The following is a 20057-nucleotide window of genomic DNA, read 5'->3' on the forward strand; positions in this document are numbered from 1 at the left end:
TGGTTACCTTTTTACCGGTGTCTGTGCGCTCGCGGGTGCTTTCATCTCTCCCCCCCGCCCTCTAGTTTACCTTTGTCTGTTAGATCTAGCAGTGCTTATCCTAACGCAGTGCTAGCACGTGGTAGACATTCAATAAAATGTTGATTTACTTAATGGATGAGCTGCCCGACGGTGTAAGAAAACTTCCGCCAATAGTAGAGATCCAGCCCATTTGCGGGTCTCCGGATGGGCGTGGGGGGCTGTGTGTGAGATTTGGGTGGTGCAGAGTCCGTCTGGCATGTTCTCGGAGGCCTTAGGTTGACCGCTTCAGACCAGCCTCAGGCACGCAGTTGGTGAACAATGAAACATCAAGAGTGTGCACCCTTGGGACTGGAGAGATGGCGCTGCACTTAGGAGCACTTGGACCGGAACTAGGTTTGGGCACCAGTACCTAAGTGGCTGGTGCACATGCATGTGCGTAAAACACTCATGCATAAAAGAAAAGTAAATATATATAGTTTTAAAGTGCAGCTCTGGGACAGATTGATCCACAGTGATCACAGGTGACCCAAATATCCCCAAGCCCAGAACTCCCGTGGGCGGATTCCTATACTCTGGACTCCTAGCGGCAGATAACTGTTCCCTAGGTTCCTGTGGGTGGATGAGCCTGGTAAAAGGAGGCATTGTGGTACCTGGTGGAATTCTCATGGGAGATGGGATCGGGAAGACCTATAGTCAGTACAACGGTTTAGAGGATGGTCTGCAGAGTCTCGCCGTTTGATTTCCAACCTGCAACCATTCAGTGTGATAATTTCCAATTAACATTTCTAGCCGACTTCCCATATCTCCCTTAGAGGGCTGCTGTGAGGATTAGAAGAGACCTTCAGGACAGGGTCTGGAACAGCCTCCTCCCTCGGCCAAATCTGTGCAGTGTTGGGAGCTTTGGGGGTGGGGGCAGTGATTTGGTTAACGAAGGGTCAGAGAAAGTGGTGACAACTGGAAACAAACACAGTTCACAGCCTTGCCCTCACTCTCTTCCCCTTCCTGTTCCTTCCACATCCTTCATCACCTTCCTTTTCCTAGCAATATAGTGGCTCCAGCTCTCCCTCATTCTCTTCCCAGCCACCTCCTCGAGATCTCCCTGCACTCTCCCTCACCTTCCTCCCTGCCTTCCCCTAGACCTGGGCCTTGCTCCTCTGTCAGAGTTTCATGGTTTTGCGCTTGTTAAACCCCAGGAGTATTCAGTGCCGGCCACACAGCTGGGAAAATTACAGCCTCAGCTCTGTTGCCTTCTGTCGTTAGCCTCCCCTTTTCCCCGACTTAGCTGCTCCCATGTGGTGTGATTTCTCTCACCAAGTGTTGTTTTCCTTTTCTCTGCCTGTGTTTGCACGGAGTGCCACAGATTTGATATAGTGATTGCCTAACACATATACCACATAATAGTATTTTATTTCTTTCAGAAGCACTGTTTGCATGACAAATGAGTTGGTAACATTTGAGCAACTCCTTGCAGCTGTGCAGCTCAATATCCGAAGCACAAGCCTTTCGGCATCGGTGTTGGCCGAGTCATTCTAAGAGCGTGAGAAACGGACGCTCAAAGTGAACGCTGTGGCGTCTCACAGTCCTGTCTGTTTCACTGCAGTGGATCTGAGGGTGTTTGGAAATCATGGACAGTTCTGGGGCCACCCCCAGGGGTAGTACACCATGAAGGCTTCCGCTGTACCCTCTCTTGCACACACCTAGGACCAAAAATTGACCTCCCTCTGGCCTCGAGCTCAGTGGTAGCCACCTTGGCTTGCCCTTTGCCTCCTTGGGTGGCTTCTGGCTTTGTCTTCTGCCTCTTGTGGTCCTAAGCGTAGTGTATCAGCAGGCCCCCCGCACTAGCCACTTACCCAGGATCTGCCCCTCAGGTCCTCTTCTCCATCCCTCAGAAAGAGCCTTGGGCAACCCCTGTTTCTCTGAATTCCCTCTTTCTGTTCTTTCTGGGGGTTTAGACCACTGTGGCCCTCCATGGTTCTCATCCCTAAGACTTACTCAGTCAGGTAGAATTGCTGGACGGTGTCCACACATCCCCCTGAAGGAACGCAGCCTCTGTGTTTCTTAGCCCCCTCTGCCCCTTGTCCTGTCAGACTCCCAAGGGGTCTGCCTGGCATGGAAGGCATGTGTAACAAAATGGTAGTAGCTCAGGGTCGCTGACTGCTAGCCAGCTTTACTTATCATTGTGCGCGCGCGCCTGTGTGTGTGTACATCAGTTCATAAGAGTGAATTGTGTAAATGTGTAACCGAGTGTCCACATGTAAGTGTGTGAGTGTGTCTGTGTAGTGTGCATTGCACAGTGTGTGTGCAAGGTGCACGGCCCTAGCTGTGCCCAGTCTTCTTGACTTATTAAAGGCAGGGAGGAAAGACAAAATGTTGAGCCTGTCTCTGTTTATAACACAGTAGCAGCAGAGGTGATGAGCTGTTGGAGCCCTCTGGGTCCCTGGAAGCCCATCACATCTCGCTGCTCCCCTCCTGCTAGCCTCTTCCCGTTTCGATGGAGCCCCACAGTAACAACGGTCATAAATCTTTCATGGTTCCATTCTCTCCGTCCTCTCCCCGCTAGGAAACCTCGCAATGCCCAGAGTACATTCTTGACCCACATCGTTGGGGACCTCAGGTGACCTGAGCTTCCTTTGAGCCACGTGATAGTGGCACCCACAGGGGGTGTGTGGGGGTGCTGGGAGAGCGCAGTCAAAAATGGGGCTCAGATTCCACTGGCATGTCTTCTGGTGGACCTCACTTCTTATCTCGGTGCCTTGGTACAAGAGGAGCCGCCTTCCCGCTCTCTCCCAGTCTGTGGGTCCAGGGAGGAGGTAAACAGAGTCACAGGGAAATGCCCGGAACAGGTCAGTGGGCTGCTGTGCCACTTGCTTGGCACATTCTCTCGGGAATTGAATGACAAGCTGCCCCTCTGGACCACACATTGGTGTCTGAGGGTGAGCCTCTCTCCCGAGGCACAGAACGTGTTACCCATGTCAGTAACTGATTGTGTCTGAAGGAAACCGCAGCTTCCAGAGTGCTTTCTTTGGGGCTTTGTCCATGATTAGGTGATGCTAAATTATAGAGGACGGATACCAAGCAATTACACTCTGCGTTTAACTCTTCAGCCTCATGGCTAATCTGTGTACCGCGGTAATTAGGAAATCCCACCAGTGTGGTTATGGAGAAAGCGTCTCATCCTCTCCACCTTGTAAGGCCGGGCTCAGGTCACCCGGCTATTATCCAGGTCCTGTGTCAAGAACAAGCCTGCCTACCAGGGGCCAATCTCCTCCCAGCCACCTTAAATCACTGTGCGGTTCCTGCACATGGTGCTCTATAAATCTCTAGAAGGGAGGGAGGGTCAGGGCCCTGGTGACTCTGGGCCCTCTGGTTCTTTCCCCTAGTTGGTTCCTTGCGCACACATGGTGGAGTGCGTGTGTTCACGTTGTGTGTGACAGTGGCGCGCTTGGCAGGCAGACGAGTCAGACCAGTCTGCCTGCCCAGAGCTCCAGGGATCCTCCCGTCTCCAGCACAGGGAAGACAGCTGAACAGGACTGTGCCCAAGCCCCTGGCCCCTGATTTTTAAAAGTGTGTGTGTGGCGGGGGGTAGTTGCTAATAGAGTAATAGAGGCCCAAAGAGGGCGTCAGATCCTCCTAGAGCTAGAGTCACAGATGGTTATAAACTGTCCGTTGAGAACTAAATTAGGTCCTTTGAGGGCAATGCAGGTGTTTAACTGATGAGCTCTCTCCAGTCCCAATACTAAAGACTTTTTTTTTTGGACACCAGCACTGTGCCTCACTTCTCTTGCTCTCGGAAAGTGCCATCACTTCATCTTGGTTCAGCTTGGATCCTCCCTGCCCTTCCCACAATTTTCATTACTTCCTGGGTCCATGAGCATCCTGCAGGCAGTCAAGTCCTAAGACATGGAGGAACTTGGTCACAAAGCAAACAAACAACCCCACTCATCTGATCAGACCATGAATGACAAAAGAACAGGAGGGGCAGGAAGCCGGAGCTGGCAGGCCTCACCTACATTGGCCTCGAGTCCCCAGTGGGGTCAATTACCAAGAACTCCCAAGGGCTGGCTGTAGGGTGGGGACAGCACACACTAGCTGCCTGCTCCTTCTGAATGAACCCCTACATTTCTGCAGAGACAGCAGCACCGCATCCCCCAGGGGCTGAACTCCACCAACCAACTCGCAGCTTAAAAATTACTAATAAGAGAATTCTAAAAGACTTCCTGTGGCAAAGGCACCGGGGAATTGTGGTCCTTTCCCCAAGCAAGTCTGCTTCCCAAACCTCGGGAACTTAGGACCAAACTCTGAAGGGCACCAATTCCCTGCCTAATGCCCAGGGGATGGAACCTCTCTCCCTTCTAGTGAAAGGAGACATGGTCTTGCCATAGGGCAGAGGCTGGAGGGAAGCTGTAGGAAATGACGTTCCTTGCCTAGAATGCCAGAGCCTCTTGTTCTTCAGCGTTTGGACGAACTCGGCAGATGAGAGCTAGGGAGCCGGGATGGGTGAGCCGGAGTCTGGCTGCAGGCCACCTGGAGGGCAAATCTTGACATCAGTCCCAGACACTCACGGCTGCTCTGAGGTATGTGGTATGTGTTTTGGGGATGTATGGGGTCATCTAGAAGGGCAGGGTCTGTTCCCACAGAAGCACCCAGAGAACTCAACACCCCTAGCAAGGGAGGTAGGGTAGGGGGTTCTTGTACTGGTAACCACTCTCTTGCAGAAAGGCAGGTAGCAGTTGGGGTCGGTCGGGCACGGTGGCTAACTGCTAGTAACCAATGCTGTGGAGAACTGGGATTCCTAGGTGGCTCCATGTTTCATGTAGCTTTTCCCTACCCGACCCAAGCTCCAGGATCAGCCAAGCTGTCAGCCCTCTCCCAGTTTCCCTTGAATCCAGGGATAAAAGACACACACACACATAGTTGTTTTCTTTTTTTTTTTTTTCTTTTTTCTTTTTTTTTTTCGGAGCTGGGGACCGAACCCAGGGCCTTGCGCTTGCTAGGCAAGCGCTCTACCACTGAGCTAAATCCCCAACCCCCACATAGTTGTTTTCAACGTGCCTTCTTGGCACAATTGCTGGGCGCTACTATCTCCTGCCTGGAAAACCTGCCCTTATCATTACTCTTAGCTCTGCACTGCTCACCTGCCCTAAACTTTAGTGGCTAGTCCCATCTAGCCCCTGCCAGACGCTGTGACCACCCAGCCGCCTGTAGGAGGGGCCTCTGTGGCCACCCCATTTTGAGAGCTCATGTGGCTCTTCAACCCTTCTCCAACAGAAGCATGACCGAACTCCCTTTCCTCACACATTTCTTTTCCTCCAGAGACCCAGAAGTCCCACCCATACCTTCTGCCCAGGAACTGGCCCATTGCTTAACTGACAGATCAAGAACCAATAGGGGAGCAGGACCTCAGCATCAGACCTGCCCCTACAAGTCTAGTTTATAAATAAGTGAACATTTGATAATATAAAATTAGAATACAATTTCCCATCCAGTTTTGCTTAGGAGGCAGAAACACGTGGGTCGCCATGTGGTTTTTGCTGGAGATGCTGGAAACTGTCTCAAGGTGACAATGACAACCATAATTTTTTTCAAACCTTATTTTTTTTTGGGGGGGGGTTCTTTTTTTTGGAGCTGGGGACCGAACCCAGGGCCTTGTGCTTCCTAGGTAAGCGCTCTACCACTGAGCTAAATCCCCAGCCCCTCAAACCTTATTTTTAACGATGGTTCTTAAACGCTTTAACATCCCACCAACTACCAGAGGTAGTGGGAAAGAAAGGATATGGGGGAAGGAGACCTGTTTAGAAAGGTTCTTTGGAGCAACTCCTGTCTGTGTTGTCTGGAAATTGGCAGTTCAGTTCACAGGTGAGCAGGCAGCGGCAGCTCGATCCACTCACAAACACTTCACGGAGACACCAGCGGTCCAGTTAGCAACAGTTAGGTAGATCAGGTTAGCAACAGCAGTGACATGACCTAGCAGAGATGGCCAGGCCTCAGCTCGAGTCAGCAGGAAGGACCAACGGGAACACCAGGAGAAATTCTCGACCATGCCTCTCTCAGGGAAGTGAAGATCCGCGAAGACTCGAGACCCACGAGAGTTGCGCAGTGAGCTGTACCAGCAAGCCAAGCTCTGTCTCCACAGCCCCATGGAGTCCTATTTACACCCTCCAAACGTCACGTGTCCTCTACGTGCCTTGCCTCAGCACGTGCATCCCATCAGCCTGAGTCTGAGGACGTGGCGACAAATGGCAGTACACCACCAGAAGTTTATTGGGGCATGCGTTTCTCTCTGTGGAGTCCTGAGACATGCAGCTCAACCATGCAGTGTAAGTCGGACCAACGCATGCGCGTTGTTAGTAAATCCGTCATCACGTGTCCTTTCACGTGCTTGCTTTAGCAGAGCATCCTCTCTCCTGTGTCTGCTTCAGGGAAACGTTCCTTCACGAGTCTGCTTAGCCTTTCACAACTGTGTCCAGTCTAACAAACCTTCCTTCATCTGTTTGCCCCAACGAAACACCATCCAACACAACTGCCTTTCCACAGAACCCTTAAATTTCCACTTCAGACCACAGTCTTTGCTCTTTGCTGGGCCTCAGGGCCAGCGCTCCATCAGGGTTAGAATTGGGGGCTTCAGTGAGGTTAAAGGATCCATTGGAAGTTACTCAGCAGGGGTGAGTGAGGAGGCCCTGTCGTCCCAGACAGAAGGCAGATCAGGTCAGGGGACCTGCATGACAGCCCTGGTCCTTGTGTTGATTCTGTGTCACGTATGGACAAAGCTGCCACCTCTCTGGGCCTCAGTATCCCTCCGGCGCTGGGGATGGGGTGGGGCACACTTTCCCATCTGCCTGCTCGTTTTGCTAATATGCACGCAGCTCCAAGTGTTACTCCTCCTACCCTGCACTCCCCCTCACAGCCCCAGTTTGCCCTTTGAAAATTAGGCCATTAAATAAAAGAGGCGTCTCTTGGGCCAGAAGCTTTATTTGCTGGAGAGGGAGGGGTGTGCTCCCTCTCGAAGGGACTTGGCTTCACACTATGGTGGCGCGAACGCACGGCCTCCTGAGCCCGGCGGCTGGTCCCCACTTGCTCTCCACGGGGCCATCACCTGGCTTGCAGGAGCCAAGTGCCTGCTAACAACTGGTGGTCTCACTGGGACCCTAGGTCCAGGGAGGAGGGCGAGAGGTGGGAGGCTCCTGCCCGCCCGCCTGGAGGCTCTCTGTAGCCTGCGGCAAGTCATTTAACCTTGAGTGTCTCCATCTCCAACACCTCCTCCCCTCTCCTCTCCTCTCCCCTCCCAGGGACCAGGAGATGTAATTAGTAGTGGTTTGTCAGACAAGATCCAGCTTTGCAAAACTAACCGGAGCAGACCTTGAACCAGGCAAGGCGAAAGGAGGCGAGATTTCAATTTGCAAAATGAATGGGGAAAAAAAACAAACCAATCGGAAGCAGGGGGAAACTGTGAGTGTTTGCACTTTCCTCCGCCGTCTCTGTGGTATCTGGGGCAGCTTTGGTGGGGCAGAAGGGCACCCAGAAGGGACCCGGGCTGGGAGCTTAGGGCAAGGTGGCCACCATTGTACAGCAGAGCAGTCACCTCTGAACTGGGAGGAGACACCTCACTCTCAAGCACAAAGGGAAAAACAAAACCCGCCACCCTCAAACCCTGTTCGCTTGGTGCCTCCTAGAATTTCAACGGCAGGGTGGATGGAGGTCAGCCTGGTTTAAGCCACAGAGACACCACCCTCTTGTGCTGAGTCCAGCGACATGGCCTCCCTCGGCAGCCCTTTGGGGGCGGGGGCTGGTACTTTTCCGGCTGCCTGGCGGTTGTTCACACTCCCATTCGTGCTGGAGCAGTCAACTGTGAAATAAGCCGTTAGCCAGCAAGTAAGGTGAGTGAGGCAGAGGGGTGCTAGCCCCAGGCTCCCTACGGGTGGCAGGAGGGACCTACCATAGCAAGTCACTCTGCTCCACCCCATCCCCGGGAATCCTGGGGCTCAGGGGGAATATGGGCAGTGGGTGCAATCCCACCTGAACAGAATCGCCCCATGATTCTGCCACCACTGGAACCTCCCTGAGTACCAGGCTTGTCCCAAGTGACCCCAGCAAGGAGAAAACTCAGTGTTTCCACTTTGCAGAAGTGGGGTGTGTGTGTGTGTGTGTGTGTGTGTGTGTGTGTGTGTAAGCTGACCTCACCCCTGCCTACAGGACCTCCAGCCATGCAGGGACCCCTGGGGAGATGTGATGTGTCCCTGAGTGTCCCTGGGAAAGATATGTCCTTGTCCTCCTGGGGCACCTTGGCACCAAGGGTAGCACTCACTCGCGCGCTCACTTTCTAGAGTGAGCAGTGACACCTGGAAGCTGGGCTTCCTCCTCCTGTGACTCCAGTGTGATTTCGGCAAGCCCCCTTCTCCCTAATGTCACTCCCTGGCTCCCTGTGGGATTGTACAGCCGAGGCCCAACGGGGATTCCCCCAGTCCTGATTCCAAACCCATCCGCTTCTTCCAGCGACACCCACATTCTTATTGTGCCCCCGCCTCTCTCCTAAGACTGTTCTACCTGATTGGGTGGCTTCTCTAACTGGGTGCCAGCGGCTCCTTGCAGTTCAGAGGCTGTACTGGCTAATTGTCAACTTGACATGAGTTGTCAGAGAGAAGAGAACCTCAACCTCAACTTTAAAAAATGTCTCCATAAAACCAGGCTGTAGGCAAGCCTGTAGGGCATTTTCTTAATTAGTGATTGATGGGGGGCCTAGCCCACTGTGGGTGGTGCCATCCCCTAGGCTGGGGGTCCTGGGTCCTGTGAGAAAGCAGGCTGAGCAAGCCATGAGGAGCAAGCCAGCAAGCAGCACCCTCTGTGGCCTCTGCATCAGCTCCTGTCTCCAGGTTCCCGTCTTGACTTTGATGATGAACAGAAATGTGGAAGTGTAAGCCAAATAAATTCTTTTCCACCTCACGTTACAAGGAGGTTATGGTGTTTCATCTCTGGCAGTAGTAATCCTAACTAAGAGAGAGACGCTCAGCTTCTGGCCTCACTGCCTCAGCGGGAGTCCTGCTGGCTGTTCCAGCCATGAACCTGAGGTGCCAGCCCCTGTCCATTTGTGTGATTCTCTTTCCTCAGACTCTGCATCGGATAGAAAATCCTGTAGGGTTCCATCTCAAGCCACTCTGGGTCCCGACCCCCCACTTCCACTCCTCCCTCTCTATAATCTGTCATTCTCCAGTCTCTGCACCCCCACCACCCGTTCTCAAACACAGCAGTTGGGCAGCTCCCCCCACCTAATGAAAATCAGACCATGTTCCTCTCTGTTGACCAAAACCCCCACAGGCTCCTGCCGCAGCAGAGTGAACCCCAAGTCCAAACCATATAGCCAGTCTATCCTGACCCCACTCTCGCCCTCCTCCCTCTGCTCTGGCCTTTCTTTGATTTGTGAATGCACCCGGCTCTTTTCTGCCCCATGACTGATGTTTCCTTTCCCTGGATGCCTTTCCCTCAAGACATCCCCTTGGGGGCTGGGGATTTAGCTCAGTGGTAGAGCGCTTACCTAGGAAGCGCAAGGCCCTGGGTTCGGTCCCCAGTTCCGAAAAAAAGAACCAAAAGAAAAAAGACATCCCCTTGAACACTTTTTCTTTGGGTCTTGTAATTAATAAAACCCACTCAAGAGGCTGCCCCCACCCCCTTGCCTGTGGCTCTGTGTCACACTATTGGACTCTCTTCCTTGCCTGTTTGAGGCAGTTTCCTCTAGTTAGTCCTCCTCTGCTCTCCCACAAGGGATGTTGTCTGTTTCCTTCGCTGTCTCCCCAGTGCCTGGAGGGGCTCATCCATCCAAGCCCTGAATGAAGGAGTCTGCCTGCAGCCAGCAGGTCCCAGTGCCAAGGGACCAGGCCTGGGTCTGCAGCCCCACTCTGTTCCTGCCCAGGACAGATGGCGAGACCACTATCTCGGCTGTCTCCCTCCTGGGGATACTATCTCCTTCCTCCTTAGCTAAGACCCCCCCCCCGGGGGGGGGCCCAGCTCTCCATTTGGGCTCAAAGCAGAGGCCACCTCTGAGAGGCACTCTGTCCTCCCCTGCACACAGTGCCCTCCCTGCACACTCTGGTCACTGTCCTCCGTTCTCAGATGCTGCACGACTTTGTCTCATTCCTGGGCCCATCTTTTTGTCCTGTGATGGTGACAGAACCCGAGCCTACCTGCCCTGGTTACATCTCACCTCTGGCTGCTCTCGCTGGGTTGGAGAAACACAACCCATACCATAGCTGGTCCTGGCTACTTTGTGGGTTTTCCTTTTTCCCTTTGATTTCACCCCCTTTGACTAGAGAGGAGACAAAGGGGGGGGGGTCCCTGAATCTATTTCTTTCCTTTTGTTTCTTCTTTGACATTACTACTAACAAACCCCAGCCAACCTCCCTAAACAACCGACAAGCACCCACCCCTCTTCTCCGGGCCCTAGCATTTGCGTACCCTCTGAAAACTTCCCAGAATTCCAAACGCCACACAATCACAGAAACTGTCTGCGGCTGGCAAAACCAAGCTTCTAGAGCATGAGGCAAACCACAGTCAGCTGCCACTCACAGCCCGAAGCTGCCTCACATCCCCACCCCTGGGAGTAAAACATTCGTATAAGCATTTTTGTGGGGTTTTTTTTTTTTTTTTTTGGTTCTTTTTTTTTTTTCCGGAGCTGGGGACCGAACCCAGGGCCTTGCGCTTCCTAGGTAAGCGCTCTACCACTGAGCTAAATCCCCAGCCCCTATTTTTGTGTTTTTAAAAGAAATCAAAATTCCAAAACTTGCACCACACCAGACCGTCTCTTTCCCCCTCTGTCTGCTTACCTTGATGATTCCGATGTCTTCTTTGGGAGTGAGCTCCCACAGGCTGTAAGTCCTGCCTCCTTGGTCTCCTGCTGGAGGTCCACTGGCTTCTGGGCCCTCCTCCATTTTCTTTCTCACAGCAGTAAGTCACACTGATATGCCTGTCTCCTTCCTGCCACCTCAACCAACCCTCACCTGGCCCTGACCTCCAGGGCCCAACACCCAAGACTCCAAGCTCCCTAATTCCAAGAGAGCCTTTATTCCCCATGTCTCCTGCATGATGCCTCTCAGATGCCTTGAAGCCTCTCAGTGGCTTGAAGACAGCTTGGGGGTTGTCTACCAACAAGCCACTCCCCAGGCCTGGTTTCTTGGTGCTTAAAAAAAGAGCACCCAGACAGTAACTGTTAATTAACTAACACTCGGAGAGTAATGACTGTCCTCCATGCATATTTAAGTGTGCAAATGCGTCTTTCTTAGCAGAGAGCCTATAAAGAAGGTAGTAGGCAGCCTAGCCTGAGGGGGCGCCATGGGGTGGCCAGGAACTCCCAGATCCTGGGAAGTGATTTATTAGCGGCAAGACAAGGGGATGAGTTATGAGCAAAGGAACAGGCAGTTTCTTCATAAAAATCTCGGCTTCCAGCAATTACAAGGAAAACCACTGCGCACATTAATACGGCCTGGTCGGGGGGTGTGCACATTAACGTAGCTGGTGCTCATGTGAGTCATACCTTTTGAATCTAGCCCCACCCAGCCTGCAACACGTCAACAACCCTCCAGTCGGATAAACCCGTTGGCCTCTCTGATGATGCTTGGGGTGGTCCCGTGGCCTGCCCTGCAGACACTAGAACAATCTGGTGATCTTTAGCCAGTGTCAGGGGAAGGTGCACAACCTGTCCCAGAGTGTCATCTGGATTCAGCATGGCCTGTCCCATACGGGGAGGGATGCATTCAGGGACAGTCTGGGGTAGAGCAAGCTGCTGGACCCCCCACCCCCCACCCCGGACAACTTCTCAGCCTCCGGCTGGGTGGGGCAGGAGAACCCCGTTTGATTCTCTGTAGATTCAAGGAACCCGAATGCCTCCTCCGCCTCCAGACTCCCCTTGAAGTGTGAAGTCAAGTGTCCCAGGAACCAAGATGGCTGCCTTGCTTCTCCTTAGCCACACCCGCTGGAGTTCCGTTGGGGCTTGTTTTGTTCTGGACTCTTTAAAAATGTTAGTTTTTCATCCTCCTACGTGGGACGCCTGTCTGCTCCTTGGACAGCTCTACAGGTGTAGGCTTGGTGTGGTCCTTGGTACCACAGAGAAGCCAGGGAAATACATCTCCCACTAAAGGAATGTGAGGGGTGAGCTGATACTGGCGAAGGGGACAGAAGGATAGCCGCTGTCTAGGTGTTCTTGTTCCTGGAACTGCAGCTAGGCACTTACCAAAGATGCCTGGGCTTCAGAGAGACCAGCATTCCTCCGGGATTGCGTGCGCACGTGCGTGGGTGTGTGCGAGCATGGGTGCATGGGTACGGGCATGTGGGAGGGCACGCGCATGCGTCTTACCTGCAGTCTCTGGAGTTCACCGTGCACGAAGATGGTAAGGAAAGCTTCAATCTGGGAGGTCAGCATGGCAGCTGCATACACCTCTAGCAAGATGACCACAGCCTTGCAGGACACCATCCTGGAATCTTGGAGGGGAACATTGACAGAAGGTTAAGGCACAGTGATTGACTGCTGTGCCGCACTCTGGGGCTTCTAGCTATACTGTTCTGAGCCAGTGCTTGGCTTCTCTGGGCTGGCCCCAGCATCTGGATCCTCTAATGAACGCTGCGCTCCCTGTCCCAGAGTGGTGACCCCTGTTAAAGATCTGCAGAGGGCTGCCCAGCAATGGGCTCTTTGTTATGTGAGGTCAGATGGTGCCCTAACGGGGCAAGAGGAGCCTCACTGCTCAGAAAAAGAACTCGTAAATTACCAACAGAGCCCAGAGAGCCCTATCTTCTTTTTTTTTTTTTTTTTTTTTTTTGGTTCTTTTTTTTCCGGAGCTGGGGACCGAACCCAGGGCCTTGCGCTTCCTAGGCAAGCGCTCTACCACTGAGCTAAATCCCCAACCCCGGAGCCCTACCTTCTTTAGGATGATGGAAGGGATAGCTCTGGGGTCGTTGGCTCACGTGGGTTAGAACACAGATTGAAAACTCCATCACCCAAGGACTGAGGGTAGGGTCCTCCCTCACTGGACAAGCGCCAGCTCAGGGCAGCCTCCTTCTGCTCAGTCAGTCCTCTGCCTTTGCTGATGGGCAGAGAGAGTGGGAGCAGGGTACCACTCACATGTAGGGGACAGAATGGCAGGCAGGAAGGTAGGGTATATGTGTTGGCAGGGGTGACCCTCAGGGAGAGGTGAGCATGGAGAATGTAGAGGTGTCTTAGGGAAGAGGATCAGGGTGGCCCTGGCCTCGTGACATGGCCAGGCTGGGTCACAGCCTCTGATGGCTCATTCAGAAACAGCAGGACCGGAGCCCTGGTCTTCTGAGGCCTGGTGCTTGCCCACATCCCAGTGCACAGCATCTCTTTCTGTGGAGGAAGAAGGGGGGTCAGGTGCAGGGTACCTGATGTAGTCAAGGTGACACCTGCCTCCGGGGCTGCTAAGCACAGGGGTGAGACTTCTGGGGTGGGGGAGGGGGAAGACAGCCCTCTGTGGCCCTGCATAAAGGTTCAGGTCCGGTGCTTGGCATAGATTCCGTGGCAGAAGATGGTCTCCAAGCCTCTCCACATCCAGCTAAGCCTAAGGAGAGACCCTCCCCCATTCATTCTTTATGCCAAGGCCTGTCTCTTCACCCACCAGCCTCCACCACACAGCCTGCCTTCTTGCCCTGCCCCGCCCCCTTGCCTTCCTCACCCCACTTTCTCTCGGACTGTGAGCACCAGAGAGAGAGGACAGCCTAAGTTTCCACTTCAACTGCATTTAATTCTCAAGCGGTCAAAAGGCACCTCCCGTGGGCAGAGCCCCTGGGCCATGGTCCGCCTCTGCTGAGACCAATGTGCCCATTTCCTCCCACAGAGGTGGTCTCATGCCTTCTCAGTCCGATGTTCACATTTAATCCACTGCATAGGAATCGATAAAAACTTTAAATAAAAAAAGGCAAAATCCAATCGCTGTTCATTTTCCTGATCCAACTGGCGGCCTGCCTGTCACCTACATTTGTCTGTGCTTTAGCGAGCAGGAAGCGGGGGTTTAGTGTTGTGATCGGGCTGACTGCCCTCTTTCATCACTGGGAACTCCAGTTCAGCTCTGAGGGGTGAGTCTCTCCTCTCCATTACTAGTGCCTGGCTGGCTGAGACTCTGTGGGGTTCCCCCTGGGGACCAGATTATTCATAAGCCCAGAGCAAAGCCACTGTGGTAAGCTGGACTGTGCACCTGCTGAACTCTGCTGGGTTTCCTGCCAACAACCTCTGATTTGGACCAAACTGCTCCTCCCCATGTCTCCCCTGCTTCTCTTGGCTGCTTATGCACTGCGAGCCTTCTAGGGCTCTGAGAAGCAGCCGGGGAACCAGATCTGAAGCCCAGCTTAGGCCTGGCGTATGGCACAAGAGCAGGAGGGGTCAGCTCACCCAGAGAGCTCAAGATGCACTAGTTCCCCCTAGCAGCTGGAGCTGCTGGAGGGAAGAGGGGAATGGGGGGCAGGGGAGGGGTGTGTAGGCCCAGTGCCTGGCGCTCACCTTCCCCACAATCAATCACCTAACCTGAGCGGGAACCACACAGCGAAGGTGCTGCTTTCTGAGCTTCCGCTACAACTGGCTTTTAGGTGTGACATCTCTCCAAGCCCTAGAGACAGACCTGAGGAGGCACGGTGCTGGGGGTGTCTCATCTCCCAGGGAGCCAAGGCTGAGGAGGTAGAGACACGGTTGGTGGCTTCTCCATGTCTCTTAGTAAAAATATGAAGCCAGGTTGCAAGCATAGGCTAACCTCGTTAGCCAAAGGTCCCTGATGATGGGAAAGGAGACAAAACAATGGGGAAAGTCCCATCTTCCCCAATCAGGGGGCCCCCTAATCAATGCTACATGGGTCAGGGACACATGTTCTCTGATCTGAGAGGTGCAATACTGCACTGCTCCTACAGGGGGTGCTCTGTCCTGGGATCCCTCTTAGCTTCTCTTCCCTATTGCTTTCCAACCCACTCCCAGGCTCCCAGCCCTTCCCTACCCTGTTGCCCTTCTGCCAGAGAAATATCTGGTGACCAGGAAGGCTCTCTGCTCCCACCGTGTACCCAGTGGTCAAGAGCACTGGCTGCTCTTGCAGAGGACCGGGTTTAAGCTTTCAGCACCCACAAGAAGGCTCATGTTCACCTGTAACTATAGTGCCAGGAGGTCTGTTGCTTTCTTCTGGACCTTGCAGTCATCCAACTATATGTGGCTCTTGCACACATGTGTAGGCAGGCACACGCATGCTCGTGTATACAGGCATACACCCACACCAATAAACTGCTCCCCAGTTGTCTTGTGCTAACCACTGGCCTGCTGGGTCCTGAGATCCATCTTCTTCCCTGTGGAGTCTGTTGACCTTCGTCTGCATGGATAGAGACTCCAGATAGGGAGCCTGGGTTCTTCAGCCTCACGGAAACCATGGGTAGGGCCACGATAATAGGGGCTTCCAGAGATTTCCCAGATGCCTCTTATGTGTGTGAGGCCTGGCTCGCCCATCTCCTGTCCACTGGAAATTCAGTGTCACCAATTCAGTATGGTACCTAGGACCTTAATTCCCGCACTGGGTGCTAGAGGCAGGGGGAATCAGGAGCTCACACCAGTTTCAGCTATGTGTTCAAATCTGAGGTTGGCCTAGACCACTTGAGACTACTTTAAAAAAAAAAAAAAAAAAAAGAAGAAGGGCTGGGTGGTGGCAATGGTGGCACATGCCTTTAATCCTAGTGCTTGGAAGGCAGAGGCAGGAGGATCTCTGTGAGTTTGAGGCCAGCCTGGTCTACATTGTGAACTCCAGGATTGCTGGGCTATAGATTCTCAAAGTCTACATAGTCAAGTCTACGTAGACCCTGTCTCGAAAATAAAAAATAAAAACAAACAAAAAAAGAAAGAAAAGAAGAAAGTTCTGGGTGCTTGTCTTGCAGACATGAAACCACATAAAAAAGCTAGCATGGCAGGACTCACTCGTAATCCTAGCATCAGGGAGGCAGAGTCAGGGGGTCCCTGGGCTTGCTGCTCTAGTCTAGTCTGCAAGCTCTGGACCTGTGAGAGACCCCGTTTCAAACAAGAACAGCTCCCGAGAAACAATACCTAGGGATGACCTCTGACCTCTGCACGCATGCCCGTATACATACATGTGAACCCCTACATACTTAGGTACCCATAGGAGCACATACGCACACAGAGATACATACTCTGGGGGAAAGTAAAACAGAAAGCAAACAGCGCAAAGCCATCCCCGTGACAGCCTTTCCTGTCTGTCCCCGCAGGCCCCTGCTGAGTGTCCTCAGGACAGTGCTCCAGCCATCTCCTGCCGGTCAAGCGCTGAGCTGGAAAGATAACTTCTCTTCAGTTTCCCCAGAAGCTCCTCAAGAGAGAGTTCAGGTGCATGAGGCAGCATCTCCATCAACAGTAGGGTCCCCGTGCAGCCTGGAGGCCAAGGCACAAAAGGACTAGAGGTTTGTCATCTAAGAGGGGCAACCCCACAACTGTCTGCCCAGGAGATGTGTGGCACCGTAACTGTGACCCGAGTCACGCCCACTCGAGGCTGCTGACTGCCGCCATTTCTACAACGTGCATCATAGGTGTGTTCTGAGTAAAGTCAGCCACCCCACAGGCTGAGCTCCCCTCCGTCTAAAGGTTGGGAAACTGAGGCACAATGAATAATCCAACCACAAGACCTCCTCTTCATTCAAGGGTTAAGGCCGGAAGTGGCTAGGAAGGAAGGTGCCAGTGAGGTGAGGCTTCCGGGGACATTGGGATCACACACAGGTCCAGGGAGCAGCCTGGGATGGATGTGTCCCAGCAGTGTAGGCCAAGTATGGGTCTCTTAGGGCCTGAGCCAAGGATTTAGACTTTGTGTTTTGTAGATGGCACAGAGATCCTGTGCTCACAGACGAGCGCACGGGGACGTTAAACACACAGCATTGCTCCTTCAGAGAGAGATGCATGACCTGTTTTCCTCCCAGAAGGCTGGGATGGATGTGGTTAACATCTGGTGCCTCTGAGCTGTCTGCACGGCTAGGCCACACCGGCTTCCCCAGACCCTAACTACGAGCCGTTGACCTAGAGCCTGCTTTCCCAGTTTATCTACAGAAGCCATCTTTATGGAAACTGTAACTTGTACTTTACACAATGCGGCCATGTCTCAAGCTTCGTTGTGCACACAGGGTTGAGTTAATTATCACTGGGAAATGGTTCCCAAGTTGTGCTGGGCTTAAATATGCCTGAAATAAACTGCCTGGTGCAGACTCTCAAGGTTTGAACTAACCACGCAACTGGGTCATGATGAGCAGGAATTCTTTCTCAGCTCATGAGGACAGGCACTCTGCTGGCCGTGGCATTCGCAGAGACCGCCAACCAATCAGGAATCCTGTGACCATTTATGTTGTGGTGAAAATTAAAAAGGAGCAGAACCGGTTCCCAAGCAGGCCTCGTCCTGTCCTTTACCTGCCTTCACCTGCATAATGATATCAACTTACATATCCATAGCGTCTGTTCAGTTTTGTTTGTCTGGTTGGAGATAGGGTCTTGCCATGTAGCCCAGGCTAGCTTTGGATGTACTATGTAGACAAGGATGACCTTGAATTCCTCCACTACCCAAGTGCTGTGGTTGCAGGCTGGTCCTACTAGAGACACACTGAGTGTTCAGTGGTCTGGAAAGCACCATCTGGGTGGGGCTCACTCTGCTAATGAAAGAGACACTGAGGAAAGTTCTGGAAATGCCTGGCCCCATAGTGAATCCTCCCGCCTCAGCTTTCCAAGCGTTGGGAATGTCAATGAAGCCTAACAGGCTTTTACAGTGGCCTGAAGAACCAGAGCTGGAAGCAACAGGGCTGGCCATTAAGTGAGCGCGGCTGGGTCTCAGTGGACCTTCACTTACGGGTACAGAAACTGAAAGCACGCGCCAGCCATCTTACAAGAGCACAGACCAGCCGTGGTGGCTCACACCTGGACTTTAATAGCCAAGGGATCGAGACAGGGGGTTTCAAGTTCAAGGCTAGCCCGGGTAAAACTAAGTGAGACCCTGTTTCAAAAACAACAACAAAAAAATGGAGCCGTGGGATGCTTGTCACCTCAGCACTGGGAAGGGAGAGGCAAGGAGATCTTTGGGGGTCCAAGGTAACTCCAGCTACATAGGAAGTCTGAGGTCAGCCCAAACTTGAGACCTCCATTCTATCCCCAAGCCAGAGATGAGGAAAAGTGGAGACTGCACTCACCCAGCACCTATGAGGCCTAAGGTCTAACCCTCGCTACTATCAAGAAAACAGTGGGTGGCAGGTTCTGGGTTAAGTGTTGTGGTTTGAATGAGAGATGACCCTCATGGGCTAAGACATCGGACCTTCAGTCTCTATCGGTGGCACTGTTTGGGGAGGTTTAGGGGGTGCAGCCTTGCTGGAAGAGGAGCCTGGGGGGGCGTTGTTTTCAGTCTATGTGCTTTGTGCTTCTTGCCATCGTGCCCCTGCCTCTCCATGGCAGACTCACCCCTCTGGAATCCATTAGCAAAATAAACTCTTCTTCTCCAGAAGTTGTTTCGGGTTGTGGTGTTTGTCACAGCAACTGACAGGTGTCCAACACAGGTCTGGAGATGGAGGGCTATGGCGCCCTTCCATAGAATTCCACGGGCCTCGTGGAGCCTCCTGGTGTCCCTCTTCCAGCCTGAGAAGGTGAACGAACCTTGTCTTAGGTGCCCCACTTGAACCTAGGCAGTGATCGGGCCTCGCAGATCGTTCTCTGACATCTCATTGCGCTTGGCTGACTGTGTACGAGGATGTTAGCTATCAGCTAGTGTTTTACGTGTGGGCAAACAACGATGAAGCAACTAGCCCCAACCCACTCAGCTATGGACCCGGCAGGGCCAGGACTCAGATCTGGGGCAACGGCCTTAGCCTACATTTTAGCCAGTGCTCCTCTGCCTCCTCGCATCTGCGAGTAAACAAACCGTCTGCAGCGGGGCACGTGCACACGGTGACTGAGTGCTGCCTTCTCTTTCAGCTGTCCAAGAGACCTGTCCGGGTAAGCTATCTCAGTGAGCCATCCCAGCATGCCTTAGTCCCAGCATGCCCCAGTCCCAGCATGCCCCAGTCCTAGGCTTGCTGAAGTAAAACAGGAGAACTAAGAGAACGGAGACCACGTGGTTCGGGCGTTCCTACGGTGCCCAGGAGAGAGAGAGTTCTGGCCACTGCTGAGGCCCCTCCCAAGGAGCCTGGTCCAGAGGTGTCACTGTCTGAAAGAGAGCTGGAATGGGGCTCCCCTCAGAGAGGGATAGAGAAAAACTGGAAATAGCTTGCACCTCCACTCCGGGAATGTTCCTGGATCTCAGCTGATCCAAGGCGTGTGCCGAACTTTAGCACAGCAGCTGGGGTTTGTGGGGAGGGGAGGGAAAGTCACACAAGCTGCTGGACTACGTGGCCTTCCCTCCCACCCTTTCTTGGGCATTCTATAGACCAGGCCTGGCCTCAAACTTTCAGTGATCCTTCTGCCTCTGGAAGGTGGGTCGACAGGCGTTGCTGCATTAGGAGTGACTGGTTCGTGTTTTCCCGTCGTGGTTTCTATATTAGAAGTGGAGAAAAGGCCGGATAACAAACCCAATAATGGCTACTTTGTCTTTGCCTTGTACCTAATCTCTCCCCACAAATGCTCAATTAGTGGCCGCTTTATCTGCTAGGAACTGGACAAAAATAGGAGGGGATAATCTATGCTCTTCATTATCCAAACGGGAACTGTCACGGATACGCGGGGCTAGGGCGCATGACTGAAAACCTGGCTCAGGCCTGCGAAAGGAAGCCACGGAGCTCAAGGAAACAGCTCAAACCACATGTGGGCACTTGATGGCCTCTCTCTCCCCATAACGGGCAGAACTATTAGCCACTTAACGCTCTTAACCTAGTGACCTTGGAAATATTGTTTGCCACACACTTCCAGAACATCTTCATTAGGGGCCTGGAACGAGGCGGCAAAGACAAGTTAATTAAATTTGCAGATGATACTAAATCGGGGAGGACAGAGACTGAACATGGGGAGGTTGACAGGGGTCAGAGCTATGATCTGGAAACCACCCCAGTGGGTG

The 20057-nt window shown here is 53.0% G+C and overlaps 1 protein-coding gene and 1 long non-coding RNA gene across 3 annotated transcripts; one reads left to right on the top strand and one right to left on the bottom strand.

Annotated features, from left to right (window-relative positions):
* Window positions 1-295: 295 nt before the first annotated feature.
* Window positions 296-18515, top strand: LOC120098965 (uncharacterized). 2 transcript variants are annotated; one of them, XR_010060979.1, is made up of 5 exons: window positions 296-4595; window positions 6073-6338; window positions 7308-7467; window positions 7692-7895; window positions 16258-18515. It is a non-coding gene; the product is annotated as an uncharacterized LOC120098965 (long non-coding RNA). The 2 variants fall into 2 exon arrangements; XR_005497788.2 differs by lacking the exon at window positions 16258-18515 and having other exon boundaries at window positions 7692-8963.
* Window positions 7776-12475, bottom strand: Mln (motilin). The gene is made up of 2 exons (NM_001110056.1): window positions 12359-12475; window positions 7776-7864 (listed from the first exon to the last, which is right to left on the bottom strand). Exons 1-2 carry the CDS (start codon window positions 12473-12475, stop codon window positions 7835-7837), a joined length of 147 nt encoding a protein of 48 aa, NP_001103526.1. The 3' UTR covers window positions 7776-7834.
* Window positions 18516-20057: the final 1542 nt, after the last annotated feature.

The sequence above is a fragment of the Rattus norvegicus genome, chromosome 20, assembly GCF_036323735.1.
Source record: "Rattus norvegicus strain BN/NHsdMcwi chromosome 20, GRCr8, whole genome shotgun sequence".
NCBI lineage: Eukaryota > Metazoa > Chordata > Mammalia > Rodentia > Muridae > Rattus > Rattus norvegicus.